Source organism: Typopeltis vanoorti, chromosome 6, assembly GCF_054136105.1.
Source record: "Typopeltis vanoorti isolate ZY-2024b chromosome 6, IOZ_Tvanoo_1.0, whole genome shotgun sequence".
Lineage (NCBI taxonomy): Eukaryota > Metazoa > Arthropoda > Arachnida > Uropygi > Thelyphonidae > Typopeltis > Typopeltis vanoorti.
This window is the reverse complement of record NC_143554.1, coordinates 129,160,330-129,176,775: the sequence shown is the minus strand read 5'-3', so window position 1 is coordinate 129,176,775 and position 16,446 is coordinate 129,160,330. Positions and strand designations below refer to the sequence as shown.

Sequence of the window (16,446 nt, the reverse complement as noted above, 5' to 3'; positions counted from 1 at the left end):
CTGAGAAAAATTATGGGAGTGAACAGCATCAGTGACAGAATCGTATTAAAAAGGAAGATATTAGGAAGGAACTTGACATTGTTATCATTCAAGAATGTACAAATAGAACTCATCTAAGGTGGTATGGTCACATAAATAAATTGAAAGAAGAAAAGTTAGCAGGTGTTTCATACCAAGATTGCAGGAAAAAGAACTGTAATATAAGATCTGATATATTTATATTATTAGTAATAACATAAATTTTAATTGTGTAATACTGTCATGATATCCTATACATTTCTTGAAAGTACATCTCATCTTCCTTTTTTTTTTTTTTCCTCTTTTACCTTGCAGTGTCGAGGGTTTATTAATCATTGGACCTCAAACCGTTTACTGGATAAGGTGGTCAGCCCTACGCTCCAGTGTATCCTATGTCCCTAGTGTTGAGGTCTCAAGGCCGGTTTGCCTGCTTTGCGGGATGAAAATCCCCAGGATAAACTGTGGGGAAAAAACCCTACCATCCACTCCTAAGACCGGCTAACTTGGGTATAGCTGAGGAAGATCCTTCAGCTCCTCACGTCACCGACGGGAATCGAACCTAGTATACTCCTTCCCCAGGCATATGGTTGCGAAGCACACAACCACTAGGCTAACTGCGTGGACCTTGAAAGTACATATCTGATAAATTTATATGAGGGTGGTCTGAAAAGTACTCGGCCTCAACCATAGATGGCAATACTATCGGCAATTTTTTTTTTTTCTAAGTTGGTACATCTGTCATAAGCATCCATGTGAAATTGCAAGTCATTCTATCAAGTAGTTTGTTTTATACAGCTGTCTGAAGCAAAAGTGTTGTCTGTATCTCTTGAAATGGATACAATTGAGTATCATGCAGTTATAAAATTCTTTGTAAAAGAAGGTTTAACACCAAAAGAAATTCATTTGAAGATCATAAAAAGTTTATTGGCACTCTTCTTCTTCATTTTCAAAAATTAAGAAATAAGCAGCTGAGTTTAAACGTGATCATACCAGCCTTGAAGATGATCCACATGAAGGACATCTAAAAAGTGTAACAACCAGAAATCATTGATCAAGTGCATGATATGGTATCGGATGAACAGCGAGTCAAAGTGCATGAAATTGCTGAGACTATAGGCATTTCAAAAGAATATGTAGGATATATTTTGCATGAAGAATTGCATATGAAAAAACTTTGCACAAGATTTGTGCCACGCTTGCTCACAGCAGATCAAAAACTCACTCGCATGAAAATCTCTGAGCAGTGCATGGGGTGTTTTAACAAGAATAAAACTGACTTTAAGTGTTGATTTATTACTATTAAATTATTTAAGGAATTTACAACGTATACTGGAATATTAATTAAAAGAGAAACTTTAATAAATACCTCCTATATTTCGGCAATGTCACATTGCCATCTTCATGGGGACATTCTCTCTTCTGCCTCATTTGCTTTTTGTAGTGCCTGTGTGCACGTGTCATAGTCGTATATGTTCCCATGAAGATGGCAATGTAAAATTGCCAAAATATAGGAGGTATTTATTAAAATTTCTTTTAATTAATATTCCAATATACATTGTAAATTCCTTAAATAATTTAATAGTCATGTGTTACCAACGTATAAGACTATCTCCAAGGATTTATTATTATGGATGAGACTTGGATTCACCATTACACACTAGTATCCAGACAGCATTCAAAATAGTGGACAGTGAAACCAGTTGTTCAGGTCCAAAGAAGACAAAGTTGGTTCCATCAGCAGAAAAGGTCATGGCATCAGTGTTTTGGAATGCTAAAATAAAGGCATTTTGTTTATTAATTATCTTGAAAAGGGTAAAACAATAATCGGGGAACATTATTCCGATCTTTTAACCAGACTAGACGAAAAAATTCATGAGAAAAGACCAGGTCTTCAGAATTAAAAAATCATCTTTCATCAGGACAATGCACCTGCCCACAAAGGTGTTTTGGCAATAGGAAAATTAAAGGATCTGCACTATGACTTGTTGGAACATTCACCCTATTCCCCAGATTTGGCTCGCTCTGACTTCTATCTCTTCCCAAAACTAAAACTCTTCCTTGCTAGTCAGCATTTTTCTTCAAATCAAGAGGTGATTGCAGTTGTAGAGGGGTATTTTGCAGATCTTACTGAGAACCGCTACAGGGATGGGATAATAACACTGGAGTATCACTCGAATATATGTATTAGTCTTAAGGGAGATTATGTTGAAAAATAAAAATAATTTATAAATTTGTTTTTTCATTGTTAGGCCAAGAACTTTTCAGACCACCCTCGTATTATTTAAAGTTTCTATTTATATTACATTATTTATATGCTAAATTAAATGGCATGAGACCGGAACAGGCCACATGGCCTATATTCCATGTTAAGAAGAAGAAGAGATATGCTAAATTATTAAATTATATTAAAATTTCTATTATTTAAAGTTTCTGAATGTTTCTGCAACTACCTAGTTGAGTGTTTTATATTTTATACATTTGTAATTGTACTCTGAAAATGCTGGTTGGAAATCAAATAAAATATTAGAAATGTATGCATTATTTATTTTCTTATCCTGTTTTTCATGAACCACTATGTAAATATGTTGATAAGAGCTAACTGTAATTCAATTCATTTTTTTTTTAAATTTGAATTCTATTGGTTGTCATCTCAGATACAAAAGTGAGTGTGTGTACACATAAAATCAGAAAATTATTACTCTCTCAAATTCTTAATAGAGGCTGTAGGTAATATTGTATGAAAATAGAAATGTATAATAATTTAATATTCGATAATTGAATCTTCATTTGGATTGCAGGTCGAGATGATAAGCCAGCCAGTTGCATTTTAATGTATCGTTTTGCTGATGTATTTCGACAGAGCACAATGGTATTCACAGAGCAGACAGGATTAGAAAATTTGTATGGCATGGTAGCATATTGCCTGGACTTGGGGAGGTAAGAATGTATTTGTGAATAACATTGTTTCCTTGATCCTTAGTTTTTGATGCTCTCCCTTGTACTTTAACTGTCTTCTTTATTCTGTACATCTTAAATAAGCATAAAGAAGGCATTAAAGATAACAGTTCCATTCTTTGCCAAATCAGGTATGCACTTTGGTTTAATAATTGGCATTTCTTTGATAAGCCTAATCTTTCAGAAACGTTCAAAGTAATCTTCTATCAATTTGGCAATAATTTCATTTCCTGTAGAAAGTATTTTACCTTGGGTATAATAAATGTTAAAGATACTGAGCTATTTTAAACCTGGTTTTACTCCATTTCCCAAGTAAGCAAACAGACAAACAGTGCAAACAGTCAAGTTTACACCTGCACGTATTGCGAGTCTAGCTGACCCTCAAAGTAGTGCAAGTCAAGGCAACTCATGGTAAAGGTAGAATAAGCTCTGATCACTATTCTTAATATTTACCCTTAATGCACAGCCCATCTCCTTGAGAAGATGTATGATGCTATTAAAGGCAAGGGGCCACTACCCAGACCGGTTTCGACCTTTATTGAGGTCTCATTCAGTGGGAGCCAGGCCTTTAATACATAGCATCATACATCTCCTCAAGGAGATGGGCTGTGCATTAAGGGGTAAATATTAAGAATAGTGATCAGAGCTTATTCTACCTTTACCATGAGTTGCCTTGACTTGCACTACTTTGAGGGTCAGCTAGACTCGCAATACGTGCAGGTGCAAACTTGACTTGTTTGTTTGTTTGCTTACTTGGGAAATAGAGTAAAACCAGGTTTAAAATAGCTTGGTATCTTTAAAATTTCATTTCTTGTTAAAGTGTCTGCCTGCAAATAAGTTAATTGCACTTCTGTTATTAAATGCAAAAACTCCGTTTGGGTAGAAACACTGTGTAAAACAGTGTGTTTTATTCCTGTTAAGAACATTCTATGAGATCAATTTTTCGCTACCACACAGATTATTTAGTTTTAAGATTTTGAAAAGTAACTATCACTTTAACAGAATAAAACAGTAAGATAACATTTAATAAATATGCTATTTTCTTAGTAATCTCAACTAGCATCATGAGAGCAGAAGCACTGTATCTCACTTTCAGTGTATTTATAGAAACTCTTATAAACAACATAAAATTAAAGCACTTTTTTTTTTTTGCCAAACCAGTCATTCTGACAGCTTACATACCTTAGTCAGTTTTGACAGTGGCCTTTGGTTGGAAATATCTGCGTTCGAATTCTGTCTAGGACATGAAGAATCTTTATTAGGGCTTTTCAACTGAAGGTGAGTTATCTTATACAGTGGTAGTATGGTTTTTCCTGCTGCTTTAGCTGTTAGTTACTCTGGATTTTCATCCCACAAATTAACCACCAAAAAGTCCTTCCATATATGACTTATTTCTTGGCAAGTCATATATGGAAGGACTACAACCTCTAACTGTTCATAAAGTCTCCTTTTTGAACAGTTAGAGGTTGTAGTCCTTGGTGAATAGTTGATGGAGAATCTTTTCTAGAGAAAGATATATAAAATGAATGAGACCTGAGGAAAAATGTCTTTTTGGAAGAAAAATGAGCCCTGTTTCAACAAATTTGGTATGAACAAAATATTTTTATATGATGTAATTTAAAAAAAAAAATATATATATATATATATATATATCATTGCAAAGGTTCCACCTTTGCAACGAGTTGCCCGGTGTTATACTACCTTACTCCAGTCCTGAAGATACTTTCAGGTGCAAACTTTGTTTGCTCACACTTGGATAAAGGATTAAACTAAATTTATTATAGTCTAACCAAGTGAAAAATAAATTTCAACATCTTTCTCTAAATCCAGAGTAATTTAATAAAAAGGTGACACACCATTTGGCAGCTCCTATAGGAGGAGATGACCTTGCTAATGCTTCTGCCTGGTATCTCCACTTGGGCCTGGCTCCCACTGAAGAGACCTCAATAAAGGTCGAAACTAGTCTGGGTAGTGGCCCATCCCTTAATGCATAGTATTATACATATCTGCAAGGAGATGTGTTTTGCATTATGGGAGATACTGAGATAGGAGTGATGTTAGCTTGCTCCACCTTTGCAATGAGTTTCCCAGTCTTATACCACCTTACCACATTTCTGAAGATACTTTCAGGCGCAAACTTTGTTTGCTCACACTTGGACAAAGGATTAAACTAAATTTATTATAGTCTAATCAAGTGAAAAATAAACTTTCAACATCTTTCTCTAAATCCAGAGTAATTTAATAAAAAGGTGGCACCTCCTATAGGTAGAGATGACCTTGCTAATGCTTCTGCCTGGTATCTCCACTTGGGCCTGGCTCCCACTGAAGGGACCTCAATAAAGGTCAAAACTAGTCTGGGTATACATATCCACAAGGAGATGTGTTTTGCATTATGGGAGAGACTGAGATTGGAGTGATGTTAGCTCCACCTTTGCAACGAGTTGCCTGGTGTTGTACCACCTTACCCCAGTCCTGAAGATACTTTCAGGCGCAAACTTTGTTTGCTCACACTTGGACAAAGGATTAAATTAAATTTATTATATATATTCTTTACTGTCTTTTTCCATCTTCCTTATTGGTTTGATTTTTGTGGATGTTTTATGTCTTATGACCCTCTGAAATTGAACTTATTCCTGCATAAAATCAGTAATGTATGCTGAAAATCAGTAATGTATGTATCATGACTTGCACTCTGAGGCAAACCTCATCAGATAATATTCTTTGTTTTAGCATTCTTTATGTAAAAAATCTCAGAAAAGATTTGCTTACATTTTTTAAATTCACTTGTTTTTTTGACTTCCTTTTTTCCAGTTGAAGAGAGAGAATTTGGCTTCTCTCTTTACATTTGCTAAACACAAGGATTTCCTGTGGTCTTTTTTTTTTCAGCATTCTTATATCTTTTGATTTCCTTGAAGTCTTGCCAAAGCGTGGCATCTCTGTGTCACAAAGGAAATAGCCCGAGGGTCAAACCAAAACCTATGTGGCAGACACTTCGTTGCCAACCTCTCGTTAAGTCCTAAGAAAATTTATTTATTTAAGCTGCGTCACATAGGACTCTTAGATTAATTAGAATGTTAATCAAGAAGTTTGTTAGAAGTGAACAAAGATAACACAAGATATGTAATCGTGACCGTGAACTGTGTTCAAAATTCTCCCGCCCAGATTCATCACTAACTTTACAAGTGGTGCATCGAATTCCATAAAGAGACAAAATTGGTTAAAGAAAAACAAGGCTTATTTAGCATAATGTACATACTGCTAATAATACAAAATAAGAAGATTCCATTCAAAATCTAGCTAAGGAATAATTCATATCTGACAGCTCTTATACCTTCTATATAAAACCCCATCAAAATTCAATCTACCTAAGTTACTCTACACATAACATATTTCTTACACTTTAATCTATATCTTTACAATCTCAGTCAACTCTTACTCTATAGATCAAATCCTGTTTAAACATTCTTAAATACACATAATGTTCAGATTCATACAGTGTTTGTCCTTTCATAATCTTCTACAACAAACAAGTCCTTTTTCATGCTGTCTCTCTTAATTGCTATCTCTGAGTCTCTTTTCATTAAAGTTCTACACAATATTAATTTCTGGATTCTCACACATATCAAATAATAAATTGTCTACTTATCTATACTCTTTTGTTGCTTTCTTTCCGATCGTCGATGTCTGAATGCGATCATCTCTTTGACTTCCATTATCACAGCACTTCGGGCATGTACATTCCACGTGGCATAACCTGCTGCAGTATCACGGGATTAGATTTCCCGCTGAAAACCCGTCCGATCGTATGCCAGCGATGGACCTACACCCAGCGCTCTGATCGACCATGAGGCAAACACAGGATACCAGAGAGAAGAGAGGGGGGGGGGTGTTTCTAACCCTTTTATACTTAGTCCCTAACGGCCACCACCATAACTTTGGCCATTCACATGGCACACAGAATTTGCTGTCACGTGTACCTGACGTCATACTGTCCGATTATCTCCCACCACTTCTAAGCACGAGAACGCTCGGGGAAGCCGTCTTCTTTGCCCCCCAAACTTCGAGCTTACGTTTACCCAGATTATGTTGGTCTGGTTCTTACACGTATATTCACAATAAGGATTAATTCACACTAAAGATAATGTCGACCTTAATTCAGTATTAGATTATACACATAATTTAAATTAAGGGGATATTAAATCCCACGTTGTTTTAAAACCGTATATGAAACTCAACGATTGGAATCAGAGAGTTTCATGCCGAATATAGTATAATAAACTATAAAAGTATCGGCGACTACTAGCGTGAGCTAATGCAAGTAGTCCAAGTACATAGTACAAACTCAGGCAACTCGCAGCAAAGGTGGTGAAGTTCTGATCGCTATTCTTGGTATTGTCCATAATGTAAAACACATTTCCTAGGAAATGTATGCTGTTATTACATTATGGTGGGAGGCCACCACCCAGACCGGTTTCAGCCTTTATTGAGGCTTCATCAGTGAGTAGCTAGACCAAATTAATACCAAAGGGTATAGTGAAAAGAACTTATATACTCTGCTATATGAGTTGTCAAAAAGGTGCACCCATTAAGTTACTTAAATATAAAGAGCCAATAGGCTTCATTTCGGCGATGTAAACATTATTTAAATTAAGCCTTAATTTAAATAATGTTTACATCACCGAAATGAAGCCTGTTGGCTCTTTATATTTAAGTATACGCATAATATTTGCACACTCTTCCTACATATTGTTTTCTTTTATACAAGTAAATAACATCTCGTTACTTTACAATTCTTTCTTTTCTTATTATTTTATTCAAAACTACTATTGATACCTAGATACCAAGCATATTTTAATGTTCTTTATTGGGTGTTCACTCTGTTATGCAATGATAAGATGAAACTTTAATAATCCAACTTATCAGGGCATAACAATACCTTCCTGCTTCGTCTGGATCCGATTAATAAGGATGTCTGTCTTAAGGGTAGAAGTCATAATCTGCAACCGTAATTATTTATTTATTAAGAGGAATGCAATTTGGAGTAAATATCAGTGTAGAAAAAGGCCATCAGAAACCTAAAATATTGAAAGGCAGCTGAAGTATTTATAGATGATGTTTGATCAAATATCCTCAGACATGGAAGTATAACAGCTTTACAGTGGCTGCACACATAATTTGTAAGGCCTGATCAGAAGTTCAAATTCCAGATGACTGGAGTGGAGCTCTCATAATACTCATATGTAAAAAGGAAAATAAAAGAATGTAAGAATTACAGAGAAATGTTTTCCTGTTGAGTGTTCTTGGTATTCCTGAGAAGAGACTAAATAAAATTGTGGAAGAGAAACTTGGGGAAGAGCGAGTTGAGTTCAAACCAGATGGAGTTGTCAAGATCATATTTTTACTTTGAGACAGATAGTTGAGGAATCATGGGAATATAACACGGCACTGTGTTTAAGTTTTGTAGATCTGGAAAAGCACATCTAATTCAACAGCAGCATCCTCGACACAGTCAGGGCTCTTTGTTCTAATAATAATATTATTATTATTACAAGAGATATCCAGGTAGTTTGGAATTCATATAGGGAAGCAACAGATCACTCACATTGTTTGCACCCACCATCAGGCAAGCCATTCCATCAAATAATGCAATTGACAGACATAGTAGGCCATGTAGATATGATTAACTACCCTATCATACCATCTCTGTGGAACCAACACATCGAATGTGTGTGTCCGTGCGAGTGTGCCCACGCATCCGCCATCTCTAAAGGCAAGCCATTCCAGTCCATACTGTATCCTGTCAAAAGTTTCAGCAAAGTCCCAGAGTATCATGGTATATCTATTCTCTTTGTCTGACTCTGTGTAACATTATTATAAAATGTGAGCAAACAGGGCTCATCTTCCACATTAGTCAAACATAACCTTCCCTTAGTAGACTCACACTATTCATTTCAAAGTATAGATTCTCTATAAACCTATTTCTATATGCAATCTCTTACCACTTTTCCAAAATCTTTACCACCATATAGCTCTTGCTGCAGAATTCCAATATCTTTAATACACACCTTTCTAGCTAGTGGCTATAGCCCTATAAATAGACAAAATACTACGTGCAATACTTTGTGCTGGGGTATTTCTTAAAAAGTTGCTACAGTTTTTGATAATTATAATCTCCATGATACTTTTAACCATGCATCCTGGAGTGTACAAGTTTCATCTGTGTGCAGCTCAGCCTGCTATAGACAGATCAGAAGATCTGTAAACATCTATCTTGAAGCACATAAAAACTACATTTGCTCATCAGTATGGCAAGTCAGGACAGACTGCACTCTGGATATCCCATTACACAGGATTAAATGCAAGAAGTGTACTGTACTGATAAATATGTATTGACTGCATTAATTAAAGATTTGGGAGACAATCATTTCAACACCACATCTAACTTAACATCTCTGAATAATTTTTTATGGTCCAAGAGAACACTATAATAGAACATTAGTCTTTTTTCAGTTTGGATTTCTATTTCCACAACTACCTGATTGAGTGAATTTCAAAACATCTTCACAGATATATTTTTGTGCTGTGGAGATGGATGAATAGTTTGAAATCCAGTGAAATATTGCAACTTAATAAATCATTTATTTTGTTACTTTGGTGTTGTTCAAACAATGAAGCATAATCAACTGTGAATAATTACTAACACCTAAGCCTTTCAACACATTTCAAGATTTAAGTGGCTTGATTTGATTAATAATTCCAGAAATATAAGATCCAACAATGATGAAGACTTGACAAATAGCAGGTTAATTTTGAAAAAAATTGATGATAGGAAGTGTAATAATGCAAACTTAATTATATGCTGCACTATCATGGTATTCTGTATATTCCTTGAGGATCAAGAATTGAATGGTGATAGTGTTTTACCGAAATGAACTTTATATATCATTAAGTATCTTGTAATATATTATGTGAACAAAACATGTTCACATAATATATTATTTCCTTGTTCGATATATATCAAATAATCAATATCTAGCATTCTGGTATTTATGCAGATGTCGGCGATCCATAATAGCTAGTCACTTTGGGGAGAAATGGGAATCATCTGACTGTCAAGGAAAGTGTGATCATTGTAGTCCTGAAAACAGAAGTAAGTAATAATCAATATAGCAATATGAATTTCCCCTGGAACATTCAAATCCAACTTATTTTTTATTTATTTTTATGGATTTTTTTAAATTTTGTTATCCAGCTGAAATTATATAAAAACATAATTTAACAAAACATAAATAGTTCAAATTGGAATAATTGCCATTTATTTTTGTAGTATATTCTGACAATGCAAATTTTAGGACAGTTTTCATGGTTCAGCAAACTTATTAGTTCTTAATGTCATATTTCATTGATTATGTGCTGCATTCTTTTGCATGATGTGATATATTTCCCTCTCTCACAAAAACAGTAGCAAATTATTTTCTCTTTTTTAACTCCAGATTCATCATCAAATTACTGAAGTGTACCCTCAAGGAGTGTAGGATATTATGATAATACTACATTAAAAGTTTGTATTATTATTACTAACTTCTTATTGACATTTTTCTCCAAATCAGTCTGTCTGTCAGAACTCCAGTATTGTCAGATCATATATTTTGGTCTCCTCAGGTTCTTTTCTCTGCCTTCTTAGTATCAGATACCTCCTTTCCTCTTCCATTCTGTTCAAGTGACCATGGCACCTGAGATTAGCTTTGCTCACACATATTCTTGAATGCTGATGATGTCAAGTTCCTTCCTAATATTTTCATTTTTAATGATTTTGACATTGACGTCATCTGTCATTCTCCTAATTTTTCAAATTCTCTCATACTGATATCTGCACTCTTTGATCAGCTGGTTTATTTGTAATCAAGATGTCACGTTCATAAGTTAAAATTGGCTTGAATGCTGTCTTGTATACAACTAGTTTAGTGTTTTGATGTAATTTCTTTCTTATTTCTCATAAATTTTTGTTGACTCCCTACAATAGCAACTTTGCTTATTTTTATTTCCATATTTAATTTTCCATGCTCACTAAAAATTGGGGGCTTAAATAACTGAAATGATTTACTTGTTTTCTATTGGTTTGTCATTCAGGATGCAAATTTATTATGGCAGTTATTCAATTTAGTTAAGGCATCCTACAGACTCTTACCAGATTTATTTAAGTGTACTGTCATCTGCTTAAAGAAAAAAATGCTCAGATTAACATATCCAATTTTGATATCAGGTCTGATACCACTTTCCTTCATAATGTGATCCATATAGATGATGAATAAGCACGGTGATGGTATGTACCTTGTGTTACACCTGATTTTGTATGAAACCAGCTCTTGTATTTTCTTCAGTTCTAACTGCTGACATATCACTCAAATATAAACCATGCATTGCTTGATGTAATGTCCCATTTATACCACATAATTGTAGCATTTTGAACAGCTTTTCTCTCAACACCTTAAAGATAAAATATTATAGAGTAACAAATTACATTTATGTTAAGAAAAACTCGTTATTAATTTTTCCTAACGTTATGTGTAATTCCATCACTCTATAATATTTTATCATTGTGTCATCTGCTTACATTTCAATATGTAGATCTACTCAGCACTTTTGCATATACCTTGTCAAAAACTTAAACACAAATCATTGTTATATACCCATGATTTATCAACTGCAGTAATCTACCATTTAACCAACCCTTGCATGTCAACTGATTTCTGGTGGAGCACCATGAAATTATACTTCAATTATCCTTTTAAATATTAGAATGGCAAATTGCCTTTTTACTGTGGTCAGATAAATTGCAGAAAGTAATAACATCCCTATCTTTACTTGTTAGTGGTGTGTTTTCTAACATCCAAGTAATCCTATGAGCTATTTTACCAACTTTTCACTATGCCCTCTGCAGGAAATTCATAATTTCCCGCAGTCCAGTACCAGCAGTGTGATACACACTATGTAATCTTTTAATCTCAAAGTGTGTTACATTACATTTTGCAACATTAAATTGATTATCATTGTCCTTTGTCCACAAAGCCAATTTATTTAAATCATCTGCAGAATATCTACATCACCTTTATCAACTATTGCTCTCCCCAGTCATCATCAGCAAACAACTGAACATCCCCTCTGAAATCTTTCTCGGTCATTGATATCCAAATCAAAAAGTAGTGGTCCTAGTATTGAGACACTCCATTAGTTACTCATTCTCCTAGATTCCTCTCTACCATATACCACTCTCTGGTGTCTGTCAGCCACAACCTTTCCATGCTACCAGCTTCATATCTGTTCCCATTTAATCCAACTTTTGTAATAGTTTTCCATATGGTATTCTGTCAAATGCCTTTGCAAAGTCCAACACTATCATGATATAGCAATTTCTCTTATCTAATTCTGCTATCACTCTATTATAAAACATTAGTAAATTACTAAGGCAGAACCTACCTTTTACAAGGCTGTGCTCTGCCTACCATAGAGTATTGTATTCATATCCACCCAGTGCTGGATTTTACCATTAACCACCTCTTTCAGTACTTGAACAACCATTCCTGAGAATTGGTCTGTAATTTGCAACTTTTGTCTTGGAGCTACTTTTATATAATGGAACTATCTTACCCTTTTTCCATTCCCTTGGAACCTTGCCAGAGCTGAGACTTAGATTGAACAACTTTGTCAGAGTCACTGCCAGTTCACTTGCACATTCACATAGTACATGGACTGACATGCCAACCAGTCATGCTGCTGTATCCACATTGATATTTTTCAATATGCTGAGCACTTCCAGTTCATCTGCATCAATTTTGACATCAGTCTTTGCCACATCAGCAACTGCAAAATCTCCACCTGAATGATACTCCTTTTCAAAGTGATCAGTTAGCACCTCAACTATTTCTTTTGCTTCTGTCACTTTCCTACCATCAACATTGATTAAAGTCATCCTTCCATATATATTCTTCCTCTTCCTTGCTGCCTAATGAAAAAAACTTTTAAATTTACTTTGGCCTGCTTAGCTAATTTTTTCTCATAATCTGGTTTGGCCCTTGTATGTATTTTTGCCTTCCATATTAGATATCCTTCTTGCCTGCACTTTGCACTGCTCAGGAGTATGCTTCTCACCGTTTTCTTTATATTTCCACCACAATGTAGTCTTTTTTTATAGCTTTTACTTTATATCTCTACTCATTTGCTTAACCTCCACTTGATGTATTCTCATGAGTTATGTAATCTAATACTGCTTGTTTCACCAGTTCCCAGGCACTACTGACATTCTTTACTTGTAGCTTCTCAAGATATGGCACTGCTCCAAGATACCTCCTAAGTCTGTTATAATTACCAGCTTTTTAGTTCAACATAAACCCTTTCTTCATAGAGGATTCCACATGTTTTGCAACAGCTCAGAACAGGATTGCATGTTCACTCTCTCCCCGATCAGGGACAAAGTGCGTAGGTAATTTGGTTATGGATACACCTTCTGATGCTGTTATCAGAGCCAGCACTCTCAAACCTGTGGTCCCCTCCATGACATACTATTTAAAGTAACTGTCCTTATTCCACTACATAAATTCCATTTCCATCCTACCATGTCCCCTTTCTTCCCTCCAATCTATATCCCTATAGTTGAAGTTACCTATAATAATTGTTTGGCCTATACTCATTATGGTAATCTGCCAATGCATGGCATTCACATCTTCCTCTTGACCCCCCCCCCAGTCTGTTACCAGTGACTAACTATATTATATAGCCTCAAATGAACCATCTCCCCCAGACCTAAAATCATCTTTAACTTCTAATTTTGTTGGTTGTAGTTTTCAGCTGTCATCAGCAATACCCACCTTCTTGTCCTATTCCTGTGTCCTCCCTGAAAGTACAGTACTGTTTGTATTCTATTCCTGTAACTGTATCATTTTCTATCAACCAATTCTCACCAATGCTTTTAATTTTTTGCCAAGTCAAGCTGCCCAATGCCAAAAACTCCTCTCCTTTATTTCTGATACTTCAGACATTCGTGTACATGTATTTCAGCATAACCTTGGACCTACAGTTAGCCTTGTGTATTACCAACCCATTTGGATTTGAAAACTTTGAAATTACATTCAGCATTGCATAATCATTTCTGCACATACACTCATTTGTTTCTTTCAGGTATAGTTGAACCCACACTTGACTGCATCTCCCATAATACTCCTAGTTTCCCTGGTTTTGCACTTCCAGTCTCTCATTGAAGAACACTTTCTCCAAACATCTACTCCAAAATCCATTCAAATGCAGTCCATCAAGCACAGGTCCTTTCATCTACAGATTCACTCCATATGTACATACAGTATATAAACTGCACACCATTCCTCCAGCACTATCTTCTCATTGACTCATTAGCAATCATGGCCATTCTTTTCAATTCAGTCCTATTATATCAAAGTAGCATACCCACAGTCTTTACTTTCTCACTCTTCTGTTTTGCTTCTGTCAGCAACTGCCCATCCACTGTACTAGTGTATTATAGGTTGACTAACCTCTCATGGATGGGTTCTCCATAAATAAAAATTCTTTACACCAGACAGAAATTAAGCTTGAATCAATTCAGCAATCATATATTTTCTATATATAAGTAGTAAAAGTTTTATCACCATATTATTAAAACTTCCAGATTGTACGTAAAATTGTATGCATATGTGTTGTTTATTCTGGAGGTTGAGAGAGAGATATTTAAAGTTTGGTAGCTATGGAGCCAGATAATGAAAATCTTGTCAACATATCCAAGCCAAACTTTGGGTTTTATAAAGTAAAGGAATGTCACTGAACACAAATGCATACTATTCATCATTGAAATTAAAAATCAAAACGTGCACGCACGCACACACACACACACACACACACTTCCATATCTGGATACATTGGTCACATGTCTTTCCTTGGGAAGTCTATCCCCCCACTCTTTGCCCTAAGCCTACACATACTGACCAATACATATACATTAACTCTTACCATCACAAAAACTAGGTGTCATTAACTGCAAATTATCAGTGGTGCTTTCCCTAAAAAATAACTACAACAAACAAACAATTAGATTACTATGAAGCCTTGGCCGTTCCATGCATTAAAAAGTTATCAGAAGAAAAAAAAACAGTACTGCATAGATACAATGCAACCTTTAAACCTCCTACAAAATTAAAGGATTCATTCAACTCCTCCAAGGTCCCCTGGAGTGTACCATATTCAGTGCACCTCTAACCAGCAAACAGCTGTTGCTAGAATCATGTGATATTTGCATAATCTCTGTTTCTACTGATAAGTTGGTGGATATAAGGAAAACCAAAATGGATTCGTGTCATTCTGATAAGATCGAAGTGCTATAGATCTCACCTTATAGAAACGTGTGTTGCTAGTCAAGCTTTACTATCAACAACACAGTAATGCTAATGCTGCTCTTCAAGAATTCTAGCATTTGAAGGATAGGAGAAAAGCTCCAGTGACAATAACAAATCTTAGAAAAATGATTTTAAGATTTGAAAATAGTAGATCTTTAGCATTGAGGCCAGGATGAGGGCACAAACGGATCATTCCTTAACAAGTTGACAAAGTTGCAACTGCCATTGTGGAACACAAAATGAATAATGCACAAGGGTCCAGCAGTGCTCGGGTAATATCAAGGCAACTGGACATGCCATACTAATCTGTGTGAAAAATCCTACTTTCTTTATGGTGATGCAGAAACTTGACTTCAGTTTGCCATGACATTCTTAGTTCGAATGGAGGTGGATGATGCATGGTCATGGAAGATCATGTGGAGTAACAAGGCACATTTTTATCTGAACGGTAGTGTTCAGACTCACATATTTGCTGCATTTGGGCTGCTAATAACCCTTGTGTTCCATCAGACCCCTTTACACTCACCAAAATTCACAATGTGGTGTGGCTTGTGACTTGTAGCATGTCTTTGCATGACAGCAAAGACATGCTGAGCAACTTTGTTGTTCTGCAACTGCAGCAACAAAGATGCATTGACTCTACCATATCGATGCAGAATGGAGCATCACTTCACGCTGGGTTGCCAGTACATCGAATGTTATGAAAACACAACACAGAGTGATTAGTCAATAATAAATTTAGTTTAATTCTTTATCCAAGTGTGAGCAAACAAAGTTTGCGCCTGAAAGTATCTTCAGGACTGGGCAGAGTTACAATGTTTTAAAGTATCCAAAAAGGGAAGATTGTTGTTAGATTCTAGTTCAATAGTGAACTTGATGCGAATATATAAGGAGTTAGTTTTATCCAGAAATATTCAAGTACCATTTCAGAGTGCAAAGACGTCATCCACAAAACGTAGCCAAATGCAATGTCGACGAGAAACAGTGTTAGAAATCCAATCCTCTAAATGCTGCATAAAATAATCAGCCAAAGCAAGTGATATATGGCTATCCATTTCAGTATCTGCAATTTGCT

The 16,446-nt window shown here is 35.4% G+C and overlaps 1 protein-coding gene across 6 annotated transcripts in view; it reads left to right on the top strand.

The window, feature by feature from the left end:
- The window catches only part of LOC150105935 (ATP-dependent DNA helicase Q1-like), a 180,693-nt gene that overhangs the window by 128,802 nt on the left and 35,445 nt on the right, over positions 1 to 16,446 (top strand). For all 6 annotated transcript variants that reach the window (XM_090393701.1, XM_090393703.1, XM_090393698.1 and 3 more), the window contains exons 10-11: positions 2,817 to 2,955; positions 10,029 to 10,123. In XM_090393701.1, the coding sequence (XP_090249827.1) occupies positions 2,817 to 2,955; positions 10,029 to 10,123 (234 nt within the window). The remainder of the gene's footprint in view (positions 1 to 2,816; positions 2,956 to 10,028; positions 10,124 to 16,446) is intronic.